The following is a 22,756-nucleotide window of genomic DNA, read 5'->3' as shown; positions in this document are numbered from 1 at the left end:
GGGCACGGGCTTTGCTCCGGGGCTGCCAGCGCTGGTGCCAGACCCCCGAGGGGCGCAGAACCACAGCGGGACTTAGCTGCGGGCTCCAGGCACACCTGGCTGCCGAGGCTGAGGATGGGGGAGGCTGGTGGCAGAGGAAAGGCCCTGGGTGGTGCTGCCTCCCCGGGCAGACCCTGGGGGAGGTGGCGGTGACAGGGGTGCCCTGTCACTTGTTGTAGGGGACCCTGTGTGCCCCTTGCCTTGGGCAGGAGCCCCATAGCATTACCTACACTGGGGGCTCTGCCTGCGGCTGCGGGCACAGCTGGCTGTGTGTGCGGGGGGGTCCAGCAGCGGCGCATCTGTCCTGCAGCTCGGGGGGGGGGCACAGGAGGAGCCCCCCACCCGCCCCCCCGGCAGCAGGTACGTCCCTCCCCGGCGGCCCCGCCGGCATCCCCTCCCTCCAGCCTCCTTCCTCCCTCCAGCCTCCTTCCTCCCTCCCTGCCTCCTTCCCCGCCGCCCGCCCTCCCTCCCTCCGCCTGCATGGGGAGAGCCGCGGAATGGCGGAGCGAGAGAAAGGAGCCGCATCCCCGCCCGCCTCCTCCCCCTTCCTGGGGCTGCACCTCGCCTCGCCCCCCAATTTCAGGTACCGGCCGCCTCCCCCGGGACCCCCGCGGGGCTGCCCGGGCCGCAGCTCCCCCCGTTCCCCCCCCCGGCCCCGGGCACCGCTCCCCATCCGCCGCAGCCCCCCCACCCCAGCCCCGCACTGCCACTGCGGCCCCCTCCTCATCCAGCCCTTCTGCATCCTCCCCGCGCATCCTTCAGCCCCCCCAGCTCGCCCCATGCATCCCTTCAGCCCCCCCCCACCCCATACATCGCTGAACCCCCACCTCACCCCCCCAGCACCGCTCCAGCCCCCCCCAACCTGTGCTGGCCCCGTATACCTCTCCCATTTGCCATTTCAGCCCCTTCCAGCCTCCAGCTTTTGGCCCCTTTTTGGCCCCTCTGTCCCCCCCCCAGCCTCCTCACCTGTCTTGCCTCCTCTTCAGACACCTCTTCCCGATAGCAATGCTTCACCTCCCTCTCCACCCCCAGGAGAGCCTTTTTCTAGCCCTTTCCTAGAAATCCCAGGCGCTGCCTTTCCCTCCCCACCCCCGTGAAGCAGGAGCCCCAGGCGAGCAGGTGGGAGCGTGCCAGGATTGATCCTCGCAGCTACACCAAGCGCTCCCATCGATTTGGGACGGGGAGGGGGGACGCGACACCTCTCCTCCGGTGCCCAGCGAGGCCACTGGTGGGGACGTGCGATGGCGAGGGCCAGGCCAGGGAAGGCCGCAGGTGCCAGCCTGCAGGGACCGGGGGATTTGGACCCGCCGGTGCCTCCCGCGAGCAGCTCTGGGACGGGATGCGCTCGGCGGGTAAGGGGGCTTGGTGGGTAAGGGAGCGTCGTCCGCTCGCCATGCGGGGCAGGCTGGGTGCCTCTGGCGGCTGTGACATCTTTACAGCCATCGATTTATGCTCGGGGGTGCTGCGGTGGCGTTGTGTGGGAGCTGGGTGAGGGGGGATCAGTACCAGGTGGTTATGTGGTGAGATTTTGGAGGTGGGGAGGAGCAGTGGAGCTGTGGCCGAGTGGTTATCATCCCCTGAGCCCTGGAACCAGCGGAGCCCTGTGAGGAAGCATCCAGTTGTGTCTAGCTGTGGTTTTTTTTTTTTTTTTCCATTTACCTCCGAAGGGCCCAGCAGACCTTTGCCACCGGAGCCCCTCTGCCGGGCGGCTCCTGCAGCCGCCTGCTATTGCAGCGCTGCCTGCCAGAGCCGCTGGGCGCTGCTGCAACATGGCTGGGGAAAGCCTGCACACCCAGCCCTCACGCTGCCTCTTGGAAACGGCCGCCACGGAGCCGGGGCTCGGGTGCTGAGAAGGGGATGGGAGCCGAGAGCGCCGGGCTCGTCGGCAGCGCGGTCCTGTGTGTGTGCTGTGTGTGTGGGGGGGCTCCTGCCCTTCCAGCCGCCACCCCCCACAAGGTGCTGCACGGCCTAAGCGGGGGTGAGCTGGTGGCTCGGGTCCTGAGGGACTTGGGCAGCAGGTGACATGACAGGCTGGCCCTGAAGCCCTGAGGAGGCCGGGAGTGGAGGCCTGGCAGGTCCCCATGGCTGCTGGTGGTTTGGAGCGGTCTGAGAAGGGGCAGAGAGTGGTGAGGTGAGACCTGCAGGCGGGAGGGCTCTGGAGGTGGCTGCTCACCATGAGAACAGCAACAGCATTTTAGGAGCCAGCACCAAAAACGTTCTTCTTGCCCCTCCTCCATGCTGGCCTCCGAAAGCCTCATGTCTGGGGCTGTGCCCAGCTTGGGGGGCAGCACAACCAGGGCGCAGCTGGGTAGAGGGCCCCGTGGCCGCCCGTCCTGTTGATCCCATGTCCCCAAGCTCTATCCAAGGGTGGTGGTGGCCCCAGCACGGTGTGGGGGCAGGCACCAGTGGGGCCAAGGGGAAAATGCATCAGCTGGCCGTCTGTCCAGCCTGCCGTGATTCCTCGGTGGCAGAGCCTTGCAGGAGGGGAGCCAGGAGCTGTGGTGTCGCTCCTCAGGGAGCCTGGCTGCCTGCAGGAAACCATGATGTCCCACAAGGGACAGCATCTCTGGAGGATGGAGACCTTACCACCTCCTCGGCAAGCTCAAGGGAGTGTTTTCATGCTGAGGCAGAGACCAGCCTCAGTGCTACGGGTTGTCTGTGTGCCTGACTTGTGCCTTTGGGTCTGGGAAGCCTGTGTGGAGGCCTTGGGTTGGGGAGCGAGGTGGGTGACCCTGCTTTTTGTGATGGGGGACCAAAGGTTGGTCTGGTTCTGAGGGAGCCCCAGCAGATGGGTTCGCTGGAGCACCCGCTGTGCTGTGTTGTCCTGGATAGGCCCCATTGTGGAGCCTCTGACCCCAACCCTCCCTGGAGCCAAGCCCTATGCCTGGTCCCTGCTCCTACAGCCAAACCCTGCAGGCAGGGGCTGCCCCTGCTTGTGCACTCGCTGTTTTTGGGTGGCAGCTGGGGGATGCCAGCATTGTCGGGGGGTTGAGAGGTGTCCTCTGGCAGGGGTGCTGTCCTTGTTGGCCTCGGGGCTTTGCTTAGCCTCGTGCCAGCCTCCCTGAAGAGCCCCACACCTTCCTGCAGTGGCACACAGGTGGTACCCACGCTTCTCCTGCTAGCACTCAGGGGAAAGTTGGCCCAAATGTCCCTGTAGGGCCTGCTTGAGCTTTTGTGGACCATGATAGAGCTGATGGGAGTCATAGCTGCTGCTTGTTGCTGGTATTCCTAGCTTCTTTGAGGAGCAGGAGAGAAAGGCAGGGGTGTTCCCGGCACGGAGGGGCAGGGGGTTGAAGGAGAGCCCTCCTTGCCTCCCCTAGCAAGTCCTGGAGCATCCATGTGAGAGGAGGAAAGGGCAGCAGCAACGCGGAGATAGATTTCTTTATTCATTCCATTGAACCAGGAGGTTTTGAACAGAGCAGATGCCTCCAGGCAGAGCTGGTAGGGAAGATGGAGCCTGGGATACTGTTGTAAGGGAGCCGAGAGACACCAAATACGGCGTCACAAGTGAAACCTGCCAGCGGCACCAAACCAGGGGAGCAGCAGCCGGCGGCAGAGGAGCTCGGCAGTGTGTCCCACGTGGCTCAGGGCTGGCTGAGGCGGCAGCAGGGCCGCGGGGGCAGAAAGCTGACCCCACTCCAGCGGCGTGAAGCCAAAAGAAAGCCCCGGTGCTCTACAGGAAGGCGTCCCATCACTGTGACAGGGCCCTAATGGGACTCTTCTGTTCCTCCCTGTCTCAGCCAGCGATGGTGCAAGGGCAGGAGAAGGAGCCGGGGTAACCAGATGCCCTGCTGCAGGTGCTGGGGACCGGCCGCTGGAGTGCTACCAGGAGCCGGGCTGGCTGGCTGGCAGGCAGAGGCAGTCAGCATCCCCGGCAGAGAGCAGGGACTTGGCACCGGCTCAGCTGGGGAGGCTATTTTTTTATTTTTCTCCCCCTCCAGGACAGCTGATTCCATCTATTTTTAATGAGCTTGCCCAGGTTGCGCAGTGAGGAGACAGAGCAGCGCCGGCAGCCACGGGCTGCACTGGGGCAGTGGGTGCCCAGCGCTCAGCATCCCCCCGCCAACAACTGACCCCAAGCCGGGGTCTGTCTCGGGGTGGGAGTGCGTGCCCCAGGGAAGGGGGGGTCCTCCTCGATGCAGTTGCCCCTGAGCATGGAGTCGAGCGCTGAAGAGAGCTGGCTGGAAGACCAGTGGGAGAAATGGTAAGGGACCGACTGGGCATGGGGGCGGGGGGGCTGTCCCCAGGGGTGTGCATGGGGACGAGTGACAGCCCCTCGACTGTGGGCACATCGCCCTCTTGCACCGGTGCTGCCGCAGGACAGCAGCAAACTTGGCAGCGAGCGGAGCCCAAAGTTTTCCTGGCTGTGCAGGGAGACGTGCAGCAAATGGGGCCGCCGTGGGCGCGGGAATGTGCGTGTCCGGCAGGATTTTTCAGCAGGGCGAGAGGAGGGAGCTGCCAACATGCGGCGTGGAGATAAAAGGGCTGGCGTGTGTGGGGGGTCACCTCTTCTGCTGCTGGATGCAGGCAGGGATGGTGCTGGATGCCCACGCAGCATCTCCGTCCCCGAGGCAGGGCTGTGCCCAGTCCTGTGCTGTGACCCATGGCTCCTCACTGTGCTTCCACGCCTCGGTGGACAGAGGGAAGGGGCTGATGGTGCCCGGCCCTGGCGACCTGTGTAACCGGAGAAGAAATCGATCCAGGCTTTGAGGGTTTCGCTGTGAGCATCCTGCTCTGCGTTTCCTCCCCTCCTGCAGGCAGCAGCAGTAGGGCACGTGGGACTCCTCCCAGTGTGGCCCTGCTTCATCTCCTGTAGGGACGCCTCCACCGCATGCCACCCATGGCTGGCAGAGGACTTTTGGGCTGGGCTCTTGTGTTTCCCACCCCAGTAATGAACAGGCACGAGGAGCGTTGCGGTAGCACCACGTAGAAATGTTTTAATGCACGGGAGCCAGGAGCTCCCCGGGGATGCAAGCGAGCACGCGAGGAGCTGGGTAGTCAGCACATTTCCAGCCACTAAAAGGAAATCTCTGCAAACTTTCCAAAGGGAAGTAATGAGCCTGTGGGGCTGACAGCCATGAGGGAGCCATAAAGGAGCCATAAAGGGCTCATCGGGGCGGTGAGCGGTGCCGATGGATGCAGGGATGCTGCAGCCACCCCGGGGAGGGAATTTGGCACAGAGGGAACTCGCTGCCCTCTGTACTGCAGGCAGCACCTGGGCTGGGACACCCCTTCCAGCCTGTCTGTGAGGCTCACGTGCTGCTCATGCCACGGCCAGCAGGTTTGTGGTGTGTGCAAGGTCTGCAGGTCTTGATGTGATCACATGCCCCAGCAGGTCCATCCTCCAGCCGTGCCCCACCAGGCCCTTCCCTCCCCATGACCCTGGTGCTTGCCCTGCTGGGCCTAGAGATGGTGATGGTGGGCCCAGGGCTGGTGTTGGTGGGCCCAGAGATGCTGATGGCGGTCCCAGAATTGGTGTTGGTGGCCCTGTTTGGGTGTGCCCTCCTGCCCCTTGCACGTGCAGTGCATGACCGCGGTCTCCGCTCCCTCCAGGCTCACCCACGACATCAGCCTCGAGGAGTTTGAGGATGAAGACCTCTCCGAGATCACCGATGAGTGTGGCATCAGCCTGCACTGCAAGGAGAGCCTGGCCGCCCGGGTAAGCACATGGGATGGGATACTGCATTGTGTCCATGTGTTTGATGCGGGCTGTGGTCAGGGAGGCGCTGGTGGCCTCCTGCAGCCTCTGATTTGGGGCCATCCCAGGGCAGGAGGAGGCTGCTGGGGCACCAGCACTGAGCCCCATGCCCTGCCCGGTGCCTGCTGCTGGGCGTACTGAGCCTGCTGGGGCGCGAGGCGGAGGCGAGCTGTTCCTAAACAGGGGAGCCGACCGTGCTCAGAAAAAAGCAGCTGCTAAAAATACATACAGATGGTTTAGACGGGATGTGGAGGATTGCCCGAGGAGCAGAACTGAAAGCAGTGGCTGCGAGAGGGTCTTTTCAGCCTGAAATGTCAGCGGTGAGAGCCAGGGAGCTCTCAGGCCTGATGGCGATGGCTCCCGCGAGACGAGAGCTTGCAGGATGTGTCTGGTGAAGCAGCCAGGCCCGGGGGGAGTGTTTTGGCTGGGTCTGGCCACGTGCACGGCGCGGAGGCTGGGAAACCGGGAATAACCCCGGCACGTGAGTGCTGGCTGCATCCCGTGGGGACGCGGCCCTGGCTGAGGGCAGGAGCCAAACTGAAGCCTTGAGCAGAGGGAGCTCCTGAGGGCTGGGCAGGTGCCAAAATTCCCCCCCTGGAGCCGGGAGAGTCTGGAGAAGGCGGCTGCTGGTTGGGGGACCTGGGGTCTGGGCGGGCAAAGATGCCCAGCAGCAAAATGACATTGCAAAGGGCGATACCTTGACAGAGGAGGGGGTTGGTGGTTTTTTTTTTTGTTGTATTTTTTTTTTTGGTCCTGGGAAAACAATGATGACTTCATCACGGGCTATTTTAGCAGCTCTCCAGAAATAGTGGCTCAGGCACACAGCTTGCAAAGTGTGGCTGGCTCCGGCAAGGAGGTTGGGTGCAGCAACGTGGGTCATGGTGGCACAAGTGCAAGGCCCTGGCTTTGGGTTTGGCCTCGGTTTGCTTGCTTTTAAACACAGGGCAGCTTATTCCCAAATTCAGCAAGGTGGGTCCTGGTGAAAGCAGGCTGCAGCTACCGAAGGCTTGTTGCATCATTCGTGTTCCGGGAGCTGCTGAAACTGTTTAATGCAGGAACAAGAAATAGAAAAAAAAATACCCTTCTTGGAAATACTGGAGAGTGAGAGGAGGAGTGCCCGAGGGAAAAGAGCAGGGATACGCCTGCATTAAACCCGCATGGGCTGATCCTGATCCAGATGCACGAAAAGGCTTGAACCAGCCACAAAGATACAGACGTGGGGAAACAGTCACTTTGATTTTACAGCACAATAAGGCTCCTGGAAATGCCGGGCTTCCTCTCGTTACCACCCCTGGCTCAGTGTGACCTGGACCGACTGCAAACACCTGCCCCGGAGGGGTGATGCCAGCAGCGGCACTGTGCCAGGGACCCAGTGCCTGGGCAGGCGGGGAGCAAAGCGGGGCTGGGATGCAGCAGAAAGGCGGCTGCTTCCTCCGGGTGGCTTTGCAAAACTTTCCTCAGATCCTGCCCCTCTTCCCCACCGCCAGCCTTCGGGCTGTGCCAGGCCTCAAGGCTTTTCCACATGAGGGAAACAAGCAGCATCCGCCGTGTGCCAGTCCATTAACACGTACCTGCAGTGGTTGTAGTTCCCTCTCAGCTACTGAATCCTGAATGGCGCTTCACTCCCAGGGTGTACGTTCCTCAAAAACAGGCACTGTTTTGCTTTTCTGCGTCCTTCTGGGACTTTTCCTCCTCTGAGTTCTCCGAGTGATTGCCACAGCTACAGGATTGCCGAGGCAGCATCGTTAGCAGTCTAGGCAGAATGTCACCAGCTGACTCGAATACGCCTACCTTAGCTAGGTCTCACCAATTTAGCTGGCATATTCCCCCAGCTCTTCTCCCGTGCCTCTGTTTCCTTGTTAAAATCCAGGTGATTTGCCACAACCGGTGGCATCTGCCACGGGAACCACTGAAATCTTTGTGTTAGGCCAGCGTAAAAAATGAAGGCGATGACCACTGAAAGCCTTGGTGGTCCGGAGGGGGCGAGCAGAGGGGGCAAACTGGCCGGGCTGAGGCTGGAAATCCTGCCTTCGGTTTGGTGCTGGGGTCAGCGCTCCTGCGGGGTGCCGGGGAGGCAGGTTAGGACCAAGTCCCCCTACGCTGTAGCGGAAGGAGGGAGGGAAGGCCGGCAGCCACGGCGATGGGCACGTGGGGTGGGATGCGCCATCCCCTGCTGCTTTAAAAGGCTGAGGCCAACTGGCACGGCCGTCCTCTGGCCCTCCCAGTCTCCTGACCTAGCCGCTAATCCCGGCAGGGCTGTGTGAGCCGGGCAGGCGGCGCGGCGCGGGCGGCGGGCGGCGGGGAGGGCAGCCGGCTGCAGGCCGAGATGCTGCAGCTCGACCTCATCGACGCCACCGGGGATGCGCCGGCCGAGGAGCAGACGGAGCCCCAGCCGCTGCAGAAAGCCCCCCAGCCCGCCAGCACCGAGAGCTACCGGCCCAAGCGACCCACCACGCTCAACCTCTTCCCGCAGGTGCCTCGCAGCCAGGTGAGAACTGGCCCGGGGGGGGTGGGAGGGGGTTTGGGGGCTTTTTCCCCCTGGCTTTTGCCCCTCAGCTTTTGCCCCCTGAGCTTTTTCCCCCCTGCTTTTGCATGGAGGGTTTTCCCAGACGCTGCCGTCCCCATGAGGGGTGATGTTTAGGTGCCCTGCATGCTGCCCCTCTGAGCTGGCCTCCCCGAGCCCCATCCCTCCTGCAAACTTTGCAAACCCGCGCAAGGTGTGCCGCTGCGCGCAGGGCTATTTTTGCCTTCCTCCTGCCTTCGGCAGTGGCTTCCCTTGCCAAGTAGGAGGATTTTCGTGGCGGTGACGCGCAGCTGAGGAGAGCAAAGCGAGAGGCAGGTGTCCCCGTGGGTGACAGATGGGGAGTAGTTGGAGCTGGGTGTCACCAGCCCGGCACAGGCAGCTGATGCCAGCTCTCTGCCTGAGGCCATGGGTGGGAGGAGGAGGAGGAGGAGGAGGAAGGCACTGAGCCAGGACAATGCCCGCAGGGCAGCTGGCACCGGGGACAAAGGCAGCAGGGATGGGGAGGCGGGGGGAGCTGGCTGGAGCATAATGGACAAGGGGACAGCAGGCAGCCTTGTCCCACCCTGCGCAGGGACCCCGAGGAGCCGGTGGCACGTGGGAGCCACATCCAGCTGGGGGGACGGGGACAGCAAAGGCACCCCCCGGGCAGTTGGTCCCAACCAGTGTCCAGACCTGCGGAGAGGTATTTTTGGGGGGGTGGCGTGTGTGTGTGTGTGGTGCATAGATGGTGGGCTGGGGAGGGGGAGGGTGTGGGGCCACGCTGGGAGCCACGGGCATGACCTGAGGTGAGGACATGGGGAACAGGAGCTTTGCAGCACAGGGTCTGATGTGGCTGGCAGCGGGAGCCCGGAGTGAGCAGGGATGGGCACATGGAGCCCGTGTGTGTGCCCCAAGGACAGGACAGGGCGCTGGGGATCCCACAAATCTTGGTGGTCTTCAGGACAGAGGCTTTCTTTGTGTTGGTGGGGAAGCAAAGCAAGCAGGGCAGCTCCCGTGCTGATGGTGATGGCTGCAGGAGAAAACCCCGAGAGTCCCAAGCTTGGTGCTTGAGCAAAAACTAACAGCGTGGAAAACGCCGCTGCTGCTGGGGGAGAAATACCCGCGCTGTGCCCCAGAGCTGCCTGCAAAGCCTGGGAGCAAAGCGTGCCCAGGCGGGTGGGCTGCACCCAGGGACGGGCACGGGCACCGTGGGGAAGCGCTCGGGCGATCCCAGTCAGCGCCCAGGGACCGTGACGGCCCCGGCCGCCGTGCATCGCTGTGGGATGGGGAGGGACAGCTGCCACGTGCTGTTTACTGCCCGGGTGACAAGGCGGCTTTGTTCTCCTCCCCAGGACACCCTGAATAACAACTCCCTGGGGAAAAAGCACAGTTGGCAGGAGCGGGTGTCCCGGTCGTCGTCCCCTCTGAAAACGGGTGAGTCGGGGGGCTGGTGGCCAGGGGCCTCGCACCCTTTGGTGGCTCCTGGGAGTTGATCCCCGGCCTGGAGCATGGGGCGAGCAGTGCTGGAGGTTGGGGAAAAATGTCCCCAGTTGGCGCATGTCCAGTTTCAGTCTGGAGCATCCCCGTCGGTGGGAACACCAACGCTGCTCTCCTCCCCGCAGGTGAGCAGACCCCTCCCCACGACCACGTTTGCCTGAGTGATGAGGTCAATCACCAAAACAGCACAACCTCCACCAAAGACCGGGGCACGTCCACGGAGAGCCCGTGCCGGCGCACAGCAGCCACCCAGATGGCGCCCACCTGCGTCGCCTCGTCCCGGCCCCCCGAGAAGCACCAGGCCACCAGCAGGCCCCCGCCCCACGGAGCCAGCGTGGTGGTGGTGACGACGAGGGGCCCCGAGGCCCACCGGGACCGCATCCGCTACCAGACGGACGTGAGGCTGGAGGCCACGGAGGAGATCTACCTGACGCCCGTGCAGAAGAACTCAGACCCACTGGAGACCGAAAAGCCGTTCCTGTCCCAGTCCAGCGAGAACCGCATGTCCATCAGCTCTGACATCGACACCTCCAGCTATTCCGCCTTGGCAGGGAAAACCAACCCCTCCATCAGCGAGGAGGACGAGGTGCTGGACTATATGTCCTCCCCTGACAAGACGAGCCTGCCCCGGGCCTCCTGTGTGGGTGGGAGCAGTGGCTACCGGCCGGGCCACAACCTTCAGAGAGCGTCGGTGAGTTCGGACACCAGCGCCCTCTCCTACGACTCGGTCAAGTACACTCTGGTGGTGGATGAGAACGTGCAGCTGGAGCTGGTCAGCCTCAAGCAGTGCTACTCGGGCTACAGCGACGAGAGCGACTCAGCCACCGTCTACGACAACTGTGTCTCCTCGCCCTACGAGTCGGCCATCGGCGAGGAGTACGAGGAGGACGCGCTGAAACGCGACTCGGTCTGCCTCTCTGAGGACTCGACGCCCGAGGCGGACATCCACTTCTCCAAGAAGTTCCTCAATGTCTTCATGAGTGGCCGGACACGCTCCTCCAGTGAGTGCTGGGCAGAGGGAGGAGGTGTGTGGGGGGGTTTGTGTCCCCAGGCAGCCCTGAAGGTCCCTGGTATAAGCTTGCCTGGTCCAGGGTGCCCTGCAGGGCCTCCAGCAAAATGGAGAAGCTCCAGCAGGTGCTGGCTCCACAGTCTGGGACTTCTTCCCTTGTGGCCAAGGGGTATGGAGGGGCTGGAAAAGCCTCTTGAGCTGCAGGCTCACACAGCTGGGGGCATTTCAAGCTGTTTTTTTGCCTGAGTTAAAGCCACGAGGCATGAGCAAGGGCTGTGTCCTTCTACCTGTGGTGGTGCTGACCCTCAGAGCTGCAACGTGCCCCTCTACCTTCTTCCCCAGGTGCCGAGTCCTTCGGGTTGTTCTCCTGCATGATCAACGGCGAGGAGCAGGAGCAGACCCACCGCGCTGTCTTCAGGTGAGTGTGGGCAGTGTCCCAAGGCCGTCCCCACCCAAACCATGCTGCTTCCAACATGGGGAGCCTGGGGGCCAAGCTGTTGTCCTCAGCTCAGGCGCTGGCTGGGCAATACCTGCCCAGGGGTGAGAGACCCCCCCCAGGGCACTCAGGACCTCTCTGGGGAGCCACGTGAGGGATGCCTGAGGGGATAGATAACCCTGTGTGCGTACCAGGGTCCTGCTGCCCTTTGAGCCTAAATCCACTCAGATCTCCATTCAGCATCCCAGATCTTGGTGAATTACACTTGCTGCCCACCCGTGCTGGCCGCGGGTCCCACGTTGCCCCCGTCCCAGCAGCCTGTGGGTAAGCAGCCCACCAGAGCGGCCGGGTGCCAGTGACTCCCTGCCCAGGTTCGTGCCTCGCCACGCGGACGAGCTGGAGCTGGAGGTGGACGACCCCTTGCTGGTGGAGGTGCAGGCGGAGGATTACTGGTACGAGGCCTACAACATGCGGACAGGCGACCGGGGCATTTTTCCTGCCTACTACGCTATTGAAGTCACCAAGGACCCAGACCACATAACAGGTACCAAGCCCCTGTGATGGTCGGTGATGTTGCTCATCTCTTGCCCATCCAGGCAAGGAATGATGGGGTGGCTCCAGCCGGTGGTGGTGGGGGCTTGTACCTGATGCTCGGCAGGGAACTGTGCAGCTGTGGGAGCATGGCCAAGGCCGTCAGAGATGATCCCCGCCACGTGCTCTGTCTTCCAGCTCTGGCCAAGAACAGTGACTGGATGGACCAGTTTCGGGTGAAGTTCCTCGGCTCGGTGCAGGTTCCCTATCACAAGGGCAACGACGTGCTGTGCGCAGCCATGCAGAAGGTAGTGTCCCACCCTGGGCTGAGCCCCTGCAAGGGGCGAGCCGTCCTCACGTGCTGCCCATGAGTGCCAGGCCTTTGTGTCTCTGTCTCCCCGCAGATTGCCACCACGCGCCGCCTTACCGTGCACTTTAACCCACCCTCCAGCTGTGTCCTGGAGATCAGCGTGCGTGGGGTCAAGATTGCTGTGAAATCTGATGACTCCAAGGAGCACAGCAAGGTAGTACCCACTCATCTCATCCCTTCCCTACTTGCTGCTCTTAGCTTGGGAATTAAGGGTCTCCACCCAAATGAGCTCCTTGTTCCATGAGAAACTCCATCCAAAGGGTTGTAGGCCCACCATCAGGGCCCCCCAAGCCTGGTGGGACTCCAGTTTTGGGCCGTACCACAGAATGGTGCCCTCACAGCTGCCAAGCGCGTTGTTGTGCTGGGATGCTGCAAGCTGAGCTGCACCCGTAATCCGTCAGCTGCTCCTAAACCTTTCTGCTACTATTTTGAGTGGCGTCCTCCAGATCTGCCCCGTAATCTCTTTAGCTGGGCATTGCAGGCTGCTGATAAGTGTTCTCCATAAGTAGCCTAGCAAGATGCTGTGTGGAGGCAAGCGAAGCCTTCACAGCAAGCCTTTTGGAAACCTTGCCTTTGGACGGGGTTCTGGATTAGTCCATGGCCATGGGTACCTTGGTGGAGAGCTGAGCTCAGCCTGAGCTCCTATTTCCAGGGTTGGAGACCAGCTGCCCCGCAGGGCAGGTGGGGAGGCGTGTTGACAAGTCTTTTCTCTGTCCCCCCCAGGTAAACAAGTGTAGCCATTTTTTCCAGCTGAAGAACATTTCCTTTTGTGGATACCATCCAAAGAACAACAAGTGAGTAGCGCGAGGTGCGGGGCAGCTCTCAGTGCCTCAATGCATGGCGGCTTCGCTGCCTTCCTGCCTCCAGCATCCCCATCCTGAGAGCTACCCTTCCCCTGTAAGCCACAGCTTCATGTGAGGAGCATCCTCTGGATGGGTTTCACATCCCAGACCTGGGCCTGGGACAGGGGAGCTGGTGGCCACTGGGGTTTGGGACCCCCTTTGCCAAAATTGGGCACTGGGGGTACTTGTTCCTGCCTGACAGTCCATTCTCACCCACTCTCTCTGCCCTCAGATATTTTGGGTTCATCACCAAGCACCCTGCTGACCACAGATTTGCCTGCCATGTCTTCGTCTCGGAGGAGTCCACAAAGCCGCTCGCGGAGTCCGTAGGGTGAGTCCTGGCTGGGGCGGGAGGAAGGTGCTCCCTCCTGGTAGACAGGAGGAGCAGCACCTGGCTCCTCTTCCCTACAGCGAGGGGACTGGGGCCAGAGCCAGGGCTGACGCTGCTGCGGGCAGCGTGTTCCTGACAGCGCTGGAACAAATCCCGGTGCAAAGCTTTGCAGGCAGATGGCTGAAAGCCATGCGCTGTGTGGGGGCTCGGCCCTGGGATGGAGACCTCGCTCCAGCGGTGCCCCTGGGTGCTAATGCATGAGGTTCCTGGGGCCAGACGGGGTTTGACCTGACAGCAAGGGCGAGAAGGGGAGCAAAACAGGCTCTGTAAGTGCCTCGGGGAGGGCGCAGCTGAGCTCTGCTCCATGCTGTGTTGCAGGAGAGCTTTTCAGCAATTCTACAAGGAGTATGTGGAGTACACGTGCCCCACAGAGGACATCTACCTGGAGTAGGGGCTGGCACGGGCGCCTGCTGCACAGCCAAGGCTCGCCCCTTCCCCATTGTGCATGGACAAGAGCTGCTTTGAGACCAGAGGAGGAACGGGCCCAGGGAACGGCTCCCCGGGGCACCGAGCTGCCTCCTTTCGTGGCTCCCCTTCCTCGGGCTGGGGCTGGGGGGACGGGAGGGGGGAGGGCTGGACAAATCGTGTTTATTGTACAAAATATTTAGTTTATTCTATTGGAGAAGTGCCCACGGGGTGCCCTGCCTGTGAGTGCTGGAGGGGCGGGCAGCAGCCTGCTCCAGCCCTTCCCTGCTGCAGGCTGGGGTGCCAGCATCTCCTCCCTGTGACCGTGGCCCAGCTTCCCGTCACACCCCCCGGGGGTGACTTTTAACGCAGTGGCAGAGTCGGACTCCTGCAGGATGAAGACACAGCAGCTACAGCCAACAAGAACCACGTGAGAGCTCCTGCCTGGGGAGGGGACATCGCTTCCCTGCCAGGCCCTGGGGACAAGGCTGCTGGGCGGGGAGGACAGAGCCCAGTGGCTCTGCTTTGAGTGCCAGCGAAAGGATGAGCTGAGACAGCTCACCCCTGCCTCTGCCCCCATCCCTCCTCCCTTATATCCATACCCTGGTGAGAAAGAGGCCCCTGTACCTCTGCAGTGACCACACCATGGGGAGGGAAGCGTTTCTCTGCCCCTGTCCCCTCTCCCCTCCAGCCGCAGGTGGCAGGGGCAGGGCTGAGCCACCCCACCATGGTGGGTCTCAGCCCCGTGCAGACCAGGGTGCCTGCCAGAAGCGGAGCAGGGAAGCGCTAAAGCCTGCAGGGAGCCGCACACATCTCCAGGGAGGTTAAAAACAACAACAACAACAACAACAACCTTTCCTGGTCCCTGCAGACAGCGGTCTCCGTGCTTCAGCTGGATCTGCTGTGATGGCAACAACTATTAAATATGATGGTTCATGGAGCAGTGCTGTGGTGCTCTTTGTGTCCCACAGCGGTAGGTTTGGGCCCTGGATTCCCCCTTCCTTTGGGGGTGCAGGAGGTGCTCGAGTACCTCAGGTTTCCTCCGAGAGCCCCGGTTGCAGACCTTGGAGGCCAGAGACCACTGTGTGGTTGTGGGATAACTTACCTCTTGCCTTTCCATTTACACTACCAGGAGAACTCTGGCTCTGTTATCTCTATAGTTGCCATTATGTAGTTGAAGACAGCAATAACATCCCATCTCAGCCTTCTCTGCTTCAGGCTGAGCAGCCCCAGCTCCTCTAGCCACACATCCCCTGAGGTATGGCTGGAGACCCCTGTTCCTGCCCCCCACACCTACCTGTGTGCCCTGCTGTCCTGCAGGAGTATAGGGCCGAGCGGGGGGGGGGGGGGGGTGTCACAGGTGGGCATCGTAGTAGTACTCCAACAAATCAAGCTCATCACGCTTGGTTTTTCCAGCTCTGCGCAGTCCTGCAGGCCGCTCCCGGGCTGCCCGGGTCCTGAAGCGAGGTTGCTTTGGTTTAATGCCGTAATCTGTGGGTAGGCAGTGGGGTGAGGGCCAGGGAGCTGTCCTTGCCTTCCCTGGAGGGGTGAGTGCACGGGAGGGGGCTGGGGGAAGAGCTGTACCATCCACCAGGCCAAAGTGCTGCTGTGGGAGCTCCAGGAGGGCAGAGAAGTCCTCAGGGACTGAGTAGCTGTGGAAGAAACCCAGAGGTGGGAGTGAGCCGGAGCCCTCCTCCACTCACCTGCATCAGCACCACCAACAGCAGCCTAGGCCTGCTCCAGGAGCACTGGGGTTGCAGAAGGGGCACCCAGCCCCTGCGGCACCACTGCAGGTACCGGGACAGGGGGGAGAGGAGGAGAAATGCCCTCACCTCTGGCGCAGGGGCAGAGGGAGCACAGCCGCCAGCAGCTGGGCGAGCAGCAGGAGCCAGCACCGCATGGCTGAGCCCTGTCACCCACCCCTGTCAGGTTCCGCAGCGAGGTCACAGAGGAGCCACCCAGGTGGCCCCAGACCTTCTCACTCCTCTACCTTCCAGGCTTTACCTTCTTCAGCATCCTCCTTGTTAGAAGCCCAAATGGATGGAGCTGCTCAAGTCACTTTTCCACGCTGCCAGCTGAGGTGGCAACACGGCCGCTAGGCGCTGACAGGCCCCGGGGTCCCCTTGCTGCTGCGCCCCCCACACCCCATCGCAGCTGCTGAGGCAAGAGGGCTGCGAGCCCTGCATCCTGCCAGCCCCCTGAGGATGGCCCAGGGAGGAACACCTCCCTCACCCACAAGGCCAGCTTACTGCTGGCCAGGCCCAGGCGGCACCGCTGGCAGGAGGCAGGCTGCTCAGGGGGCAGCCCAGTGCCAGAGGCTGGCTGCCCCTTGTTCTGCCCGAGGGAGCAGCCCACGGCAGCTGACAGACCAAACTGATGGCTCACATGTCCCTGAACTACCAGAGCAGATACAGAAGATGGCCATAGCTGCCTAAGCCTCAGCTGGACCCTTTATTAAGTGCTGCACAGCAGTATTTGCTGAATTAATCTCTCCAGTTCTCTTCTCTGCCCTTGGCCAACCCCCTGAGCACTGGCTGGCAGCCATTCTGCAAACCCTTTTAGCATGTTAGGTGCTAGCACAGCATCCTGCAAACTGTGTCAGGAAACTGGGGGCTGAAGCAGGCACCTGGAGTTACAGATAGTCATAGCTGAGCATACAGGCCAGAGCAAAAAGCCTCTAAGAGAGGATATTAAAACAGAAAGCACATCCCTGAGTAGACAACTGCAAAAGCTGCTCTTTCTGATAGGGACAGACCTGCTGGCAACCAGACTCAGAAGACACAAGGGAATCCCTGTCAAGCAAGGGAAAGGAGGTCCTTCAGCTCAGCTCTTTCAGTTCAGGCAGTTTATTTGACAGAGAAGCCCGCTCCAAGCAGATTGGCCAGGCACTGCCAACACAAGCAGGCTGCAGGTCAACCTCAGCGCCGTGAGGTGGGAGACAATGCTCTCCAAAAATCACTATGCTGCCTGGCTTTATAATAGTGCAGCTGTACAAAAGGAGGAAAAAAAAAAAATCAAGTGCTTAAAAAAGGTCATCCCGTCACCATCACTGGAGCCACAGCACTGTCCACAGAAAGAGGTGGCCAGGGTCTCTCCGCACATGTAGCGTCCATCATTCAGTTAGATCTGTTTAAAAATTACATACACCCCTCCCTCCCCACCTTGCAAAACAGGAGCTTCTCATTGATGGTTTAACTGAAAATTAATCATTATCAACACCCCTTCCCCCAGCCTGCTTGCCCTCCTTAGAAACATCCAGCCATGATCTTAGCAAATAAGAATCATCATTTTCTCATCAGCCCCAGTTGTAGAAATAGATTTTCTGCCAGGCAGGTAAGTAATCCATCAGTGGCCCTGAAACAAGAGAACAGAGGAATCGCACATGTAAAGGCAAGAATTTGAAGCTGTATGCATATGAGGTAGCTACCCCCTCCTCATTATGATACCCAACAATTCCAAATCTCCAATTACACAACTCAGAAAAACCCAAGAACAGAATGGGTATTTTTGCCATGAAGGGAGGCAACTCTGGGCTGTAGTGCCAGAGATTAAAGCGGGACCAAGAGGTGTGTGAAACACGGTCAACACAGGTACGGTGTGGAACATCACTCCCTCAGTGCTGACGTGTCCAAGCTCTGGAGGGAAAGGGCTTCTGCAGTGCCCAAGGGGAAAACCTGCGTACAGTGAGTCAGGAGGACACAGCCATGGCACGGGGAAGAGGGAGACAACTCAGCAGTAATGGGCAGGTGCAGACACAGAAGGAACTGCTGTACAGCAAAAATGCTTATGCTGGCACAAGGATTAATGCAGGCTCCAAAGCCTCTCTGAAATCAGTAACTGGAGGAGTGGCTCCTGAGCTAGCCAGCTTTGTGACTTCCTCAGAGAAACGACAGACCCATAATGCCAGGCTAATCTAATGCCTTATCACTGCGATGAACCGCTTCACATCAGCGGGGAAGAGGGGGAAGTGAAATTTTGGCCAACGACAAAGGGATCCTCAGGTGAAGGACTAGAAGACAGACCTGGTTCAGCCCTTTGGTTTGCAATCCCTTCCTGGCTGGGTCAATACCTCTAGGCAACTGTTTACCCCGCACATCTGTATTGCGGACCGGGGGTCAAAGAAAAGAGTGCAGAAGCACTGGCTGCAAAACAGGGCTGTGGTGCACTGGTGCAGCCACAGAAAGGCAGCCCAGGGGAACAGGCCTAGGTGGCAGAGACAAAGCTCTGCAGCCTGCAAGGGGAAATGATTAATCTTTTTCTGTTCCAGTTTAAAACAACACCAATATCAATACAAGCTGCACTGCTGCTAACCATCAGGGACTTCTCAGTTCCTTCCTCAAGTGGTAAACTCCTTTACGAACATTCTGTGTAGCTCCTGTGATTTTTCTCCACCCAACAGAACCAGGGATACAGCAATGGGGCCCACTTACGTGTGATAAAGCCAAGTCCAGGCACGTAATCAGCCAACAAGCGCAGGAGGAAGAGGATCCTGCCCCTAGGAAGGGAGAAAGTATGAGCAAGTCCAGTGGGACATCTGCCCCAGCTGCTGCGAGCACTAACAGCAACGGCAGCTGTTAGGCAAGGGCTTGTATTAACCTGGTCACAGGCACCCAGACCTCTTCAGATCTGCTCACCCAGTCCCCTGATGCTATTTCTGTTAAAAGGGAAATTCTCAGCAAAAGCCCAGCAGGGGCCCCTTACTCTGAGTATCGGTCATAGAAAGGAGATCTCAACAGGTAGTACAGCAGCAGGATGGTTCGTCGCCTCATCTCCGCTCGCTCTCGCCTGTTCAGGTCTTTCAGATCACTCAGCAAGCTCAGACTGGAAGGAGAAGGGCAGAGAGCTAACTCAAGGCAACAGCAGCCAACAGAAAAAAGGAAATGGGTTTCTAAATGCCCTCTGTTCACAGCTCCATGCTGAGCAGTCTGCACCAGCTTTCTGATGGGCAGTACAGACCAGAGAGTACTGCAAGTGTTGTAGAAAATACCTAAATGTGCAAATCTCCCAGTTAAAAACCAGGCCTAGCCCCTGTGCATATGTCAGTAGGGCCTGTCCTGGACTGGGGAACAGGGGGAAGTACGATGCCCAGCCATGACCAACCTCAGGTACCTGCAAAGACTTTCTTAGACTGACCTTGAGATGTCCAGGACTGCTGAGAGGAGCCAGGGTTTCCATGATCTCTGGCCCCACACTCCTAAACTCAATACTAGGAATGCACAGTCAAGGAATAGAAAGAACCAAAGATGCCTAACAATAGGCACACAGACAAGTGACCCCCTGGGTACCAGCAAAGCTCTAAAGAGCCCAGGAGAATATACTCCAAGGCAGTGCTGGAGGGCCCCAGGGAAGGGGTTGGAGGACTTGCACCCACAGCTCAAGCAGGTGACACTGGCTGTCAAGATGTAAGAGAAGGAAGGACTCCCAAGAGCCCTGCACAGGCAGGGCAGCAGCAGGAAAACAGGAGCGAGGTGTGGTACCACCCTACACCAGGGCTCGTTGGACGAGCCCGTAGCACCCTCTGCTGGCACCCAAGGCACGGAGTGTGCCCTCATGCAGCCAGGGCAGGATACAGTGAAGCAGAGGACGGGTAACGTAGATCGATTCTGCAATGGTTTCTTGAAGACCCAGAGGGGTGGGAGGCTGGTTCATCTCCTCTGCTCTTCGGCTCTGCGTCTCCTCTCTCTGCTGGGGGGACCCCCAGTGCCTGGACTCCAGGGACGGAGCTGAAACAAGAAGATCAGGTATGGCATGGGAGAGCTTAAAGAGATGCACCAACAGCAAAGCTGTGGCTGCCCCTCTCCAGCTGCTGCAGCCGACCAGCACCCTCAGAGCCTGCCTCCACAGGGGACACAGCAGGGAGAGGTATTCCTAAGATCCATGCTCCTCAAATCATTACCACGCTGTAGGGTTGTCTCCACCACACAGGTTGCTTTGGACAAGACAACTCTAAGTGCTGGTCTTGCACCATGTGCCTGAATTTCCATTGCTTTGATATCCCCCCACCCACAGGGCCCAGCAACTGGCAGGATATGCCCCCATACAAGTCGATCAGGTTTTGCTCTTTACTGCCCACACCCAGGTCACACATACAGGGCACCAAGCAGAAACAGCTCTGACAAGGATAGAAAACAGGCCCAGCTACTTACTGTTCTGAAGAGACCGCACAACACGGCTAGAACGCCTGCCAACATAGGTCTGATCCTTCCCTGAGGAGTTGCCTTCCATGTCTGTGGGAGAAAACAGCCACAGGGTGAGGCTCCAAAGGAACACATCTGAACCCAGAGCTGGCAGCACCCTTCCCTACATTGCAGCAAGCAGACCAGACTGAAGGTTTGACCTACTGAAGGGCTAGCACTACACAGAGCTCTCACAGGGTGAAAAGTTAATCTGCCTGACATTGTCCAGGCCTAGCATCTCTGTCCTCACCATCAGGCCAGTGGACAGCTTGAACCACAATTCAGCCTGTGGGTCCAGGCTTAGACCCTTCTGCCCCCTCCTTCCAGACTGTCGGGTAACACTGTCTCTAAACTAACCCACGCTCTGGAGAGGGTGGAAAGGAAAGCACAACACAGCGCAGCTTTGCGTGCTGAACTCTGAACAGCTCCCTAGAAACTCCAAGCAGGACAAGACGTGGCCCAGCAGATGCCAAGCCGGTGACAGCACTGAGGGCTCACCTTCGGGATGGAGAGGTGGCTGCTGCTCCCTGTTCAGCGGCACTATGGGAGGAGATGTCTGGATGCCAGCTTTGTACCACAGCAGGAGCAGGAGGCGAAGGATGGCTCTGTGGGCAGACATGCAGAAGACTTCAATACCAAGCTATGGAGCTGTGCTCCTGCTGCGCTCGAAAGATGGCATTCCCCAGAAGAGGAGAACATTCAGGTCTGCTCAGGGAACTGTCCAGAGGGTAAGTGCTCCCTTCCAGCACAGCATCCAACACACTGCAGGGCTCCAAACTTCCAGCCTCAGGGACCAGCAGCTCAGTCCTGCTTGGCCTTTATCCTGGGGTAACGCCAAGCCCCTCCGGATCCCCTTTCTGAGCACACGCAGCCCCTTCCCCACCTGCAGCACTTACTTAGCCAGCTGGATGAGGACAATGATGGTCCATCGGCCCATCTCCCCCCACATCCTGGCTGTCCCCATCTCTGCAAAGACCTCCACACATTCTAGCACGCTCAGCCAGGTCCGCAGCTTCTGCTGGGGCAGTGACTGCAAAACACAGAAGAGGAGGAAGGGGGACAGGATGCAGGTTCTGCTTGTGAGTTAAAAGGGGTGGACACACAGCTCAGACTGGTGGGACTCTCAGAGCTAAGAAAGCGACGGCCTTGGAAGTCACGGCCTCAGAAACAAGAAGTGGTGCCCCTCCTACAGCCAGAGGCTAAAGGCAAGCCCTTTTCTCTACCTCCAGGCAGGGGCAGAACACATCATAATATTCAATGGAGCTGCTACATCAGAAACAAGGAGAATTTCACAACTGTATGTCAGGCTGCTATCTGTTCCAACTAAAACAGCTTAACAAGTATCCTGGATTGTGGCACAGTGCCCAAACTCCAAAGGCAAAATCCTCTCTTCCTCCTTGTTCTAGAGCTGGAGCACACGATGAACCTCCTCCCTGGTCAGAGTTGAGAACACAGCACACCTGGAGCGCAGGGAAGGGAACCCAGGGTCTGCAGCCACTCCAGAGTGAATGCCTGCTAAATACAAACTGACAGCATGAGCCTAGATCCCAGGCACGAACCCTGTGACAGCCAGGAGGGACTCTTCTGGCCTGAGCCCCTATCCCCTATTCCTCACAAGGGAACGTGCTGATGCTGTTCACCTCAACGTAGACCATGTATTACTCGAAAAGTATCAATAAGGAAAATACAGCTGAAATCCACTTCACCCCACATTCAGCCTTTAACACCCAGAGAAGCCAGTCATCTGCATTTTTGGTCGTTACGTACCTGATGTCCCAGCCAGAGAGCTGCCTGCGTGGGCTGACACTGAGCCACCCGCATCCAAACCCACTCAGCAGGCAAGCTTGCGACATCGAGGCCTGTCTGGGAAAAGAAAAGCCCTCCTGCTCCTTCCCCCAAAGGGTCTAATGAGTGCTAAAAGCCAACCTGGGGCTCTTACAAAAGAGACACGGCAGACAGGTGCTTTTATCTTTGCTTTGCGCAATACTACGCGAAAGGGAAGACTCCAAGGAACCAAATCAGAATAGCAATGGCTATTTGGTGACTGCGCTCCTCAAAAAGAGCAGTGGGGCTCCCGGAGCAAGCCAGGGCCTGATTTCTGTGCTCTGGGAGCGCTCTCCTCCAGGCCAGCAGCTACAGTGCAGGGCTGCTGTTAGCACGCATTCAGCGGTTGCCTCTGGCCTCTGTGTACCTGGCAGCTAGGAGAGTCCGCGGCAGGGCCCTGTAAGTTTCTGTGGGCACCCCCTGAGAGCACAGCTCCTGCTAGGGAAAGAAACCCACGTCCCGATTCCTCCTCCCACGCTCTCCGGCCTTACCACTGGCAGGCTCCGCTGCAGCTCCTTCCGCAGGATCCAGTCGTTCAGCAGCACCAGGAGGTTGGAGGCAGAGTACACTGCAAGGCAGCGAGCACAGCGCGGTTACGGGGCGCGAGGGGAAGGAGAGGGGCGAGAAGAGCCCCAGGCTCCAACCCGGTGACGGCCAACGGGGGCACCGGGCCGCCCCTACCTACCGAGCTCTGACAGCTCGTGGGCGTCCGCGAAGCGACCTGCGGAGGGAGGAGAGCGGGTGGCACCGGGCACGGCACCGGGCACGGCACCGGGCACGGCACCGGGGGGCAGGGGGCCCGTCCGCACCTGGCAGCAGGTAGGAGAGGCCGCGCACGGTGCCCTCCAGCTGGGCGGTGGCGGCCGGGTGCCGCCTCACGTAGTCCTGGTAGCGCTGGCACAGCTGCCGCAGCCGCCACGCCGGGCCGCGGGACGCCGACGGGGACCGGGACGCCGACGGGGACGGGGACAGCGACGGGGACCGGGACGGGGCCGCCATGGCACCGCGCCGCCTCCCGCAGCCGCCGCGCATGCA

General features: G+C 60.1%; 3 protein-coding genes across 5 annotated transcripts; 1 reads left to right on the top strand and 2 right to left on the bottom strand.

Moving 5' to 3' along the window:
* Positions 1-465: 465 nt before the first annotated feature.
* Positions 466-14,658, top strand: MAPK8IP1 (mitogen-activated protein kinase 8 interacting protein 1). Of its 2 annotated transcripts, XM_040560148.1 has the most exons (13): positions 466-622; positions 5,593-5,698; positions 7,992-8,225; positions 8,833-8,943; positions 9,593-9,674; positions 9,863-10,738; positions 11,089-11,164; positions 11,554-11,726; positions 11,912-12,021; positions 12,118-12,237; positions 12,807-12,877; positions 13,158-13,256; positions 13,635-14,658. In XM_040560148.1, exons 1-13 carry the CDS (start codon positions 537-539, stop codon positions 13,705-13,707), a joined length of 2,217 nt encoding a protein of 738 aa, XP_040416082.1. In that variant the 5' UTR covers positions 466-536; the 3' UTR covers positions 13,708-14,658. The 2 variants fall into 2 exon arrangements, with proteins under 2 accessions (XP_040416082.1, XP_040416083.1); XM_040560149.1 differs by lacking the exon at positions 8,833-8,943.
* On the bottom strand, positions 13,991-16,414 carry C5H11orf94 (chromosome 5 C11orf94 homolog). Of its 2 annotated transcripts, none has more exons than XM_040560152.1 (4): positions 15,554-16,414; positions 15,306-15,373; positions 15,019-15,212; positions 13,991-14,109 (listed from the first exon to the last, which is right to left on the bottom strand). In XM_040560152.1, the coding sequence occupies exons 1-3, from the start codon at positions 15,619-15,621 to the stop codon at positions 15,076-15,078; spliced, it is 273 nt and encodes a 90-aa protein (XP_040416086.1). In that variant the 5' UTR covers positions 15,622-16,414; the 3' UTR covers positions 13,991-14,109; positions 15,019-15,075. The 2 variants fall into 2 exon arrangements, with proteins under 2 accessions (XP_040416086.1, XP_040416085.1); XM_040560151.1 differs by lacking the exon at positions 13,991-14,109 and adding an exon at positions 14,645-14,784.
* Positions 16,415-16,551: 137 nt separating this feature from the next.
* PEX16 (peroxisomal biogenesis factor 16) lies at positions 16,552-22,754 on the bottom strand. The gene is made up of 11 exons (XM_040560150.1): positions 22,531-22,754; positions 22,407-22,442; positions 22,213-22,289; positions 20,794-20,927; positions 20,396-20,502; positions 19,868-19,948; positions 19,292-19,444; positions 18,855-18,927; positions 18,423-18,542; positions 18,152-18,216; positions 16,552-17,075 (listed from the first exon to the last, which is right to left on the bottom strand). Exons 1-11 carry the CDS (start codon positions 22,751-22,753, stop codon positions 17,017-17,019), a joined length of 1,128 nt encoding a protein of 375 aa, XP_040416084.1. The 5' UTR covers position 22,754; the 3' UTR covers positions 16,552-17,016.
* Between the last annotated feature and the right edge of the window lie 2 nt (positions 22,755-22,756).

Source organism: Cygnus olor, chromosome 5, assembly GCF_009769625.2.
Source record: "Cygnus olor isolate bCygOlo1 chromosome 5, bCygOlo1.pri.v2, whole genome shotgun sequence".
NCBI lineage: Eukaryota > Metazoa > Chordata > Aves > Anseriformes > Anatidae > Cygnus > Cygnus olor.
Note: the sequence above shows the minus strand (reverse complement) of the source record. Positions and strands in the feature narration are given on the sequence as shown.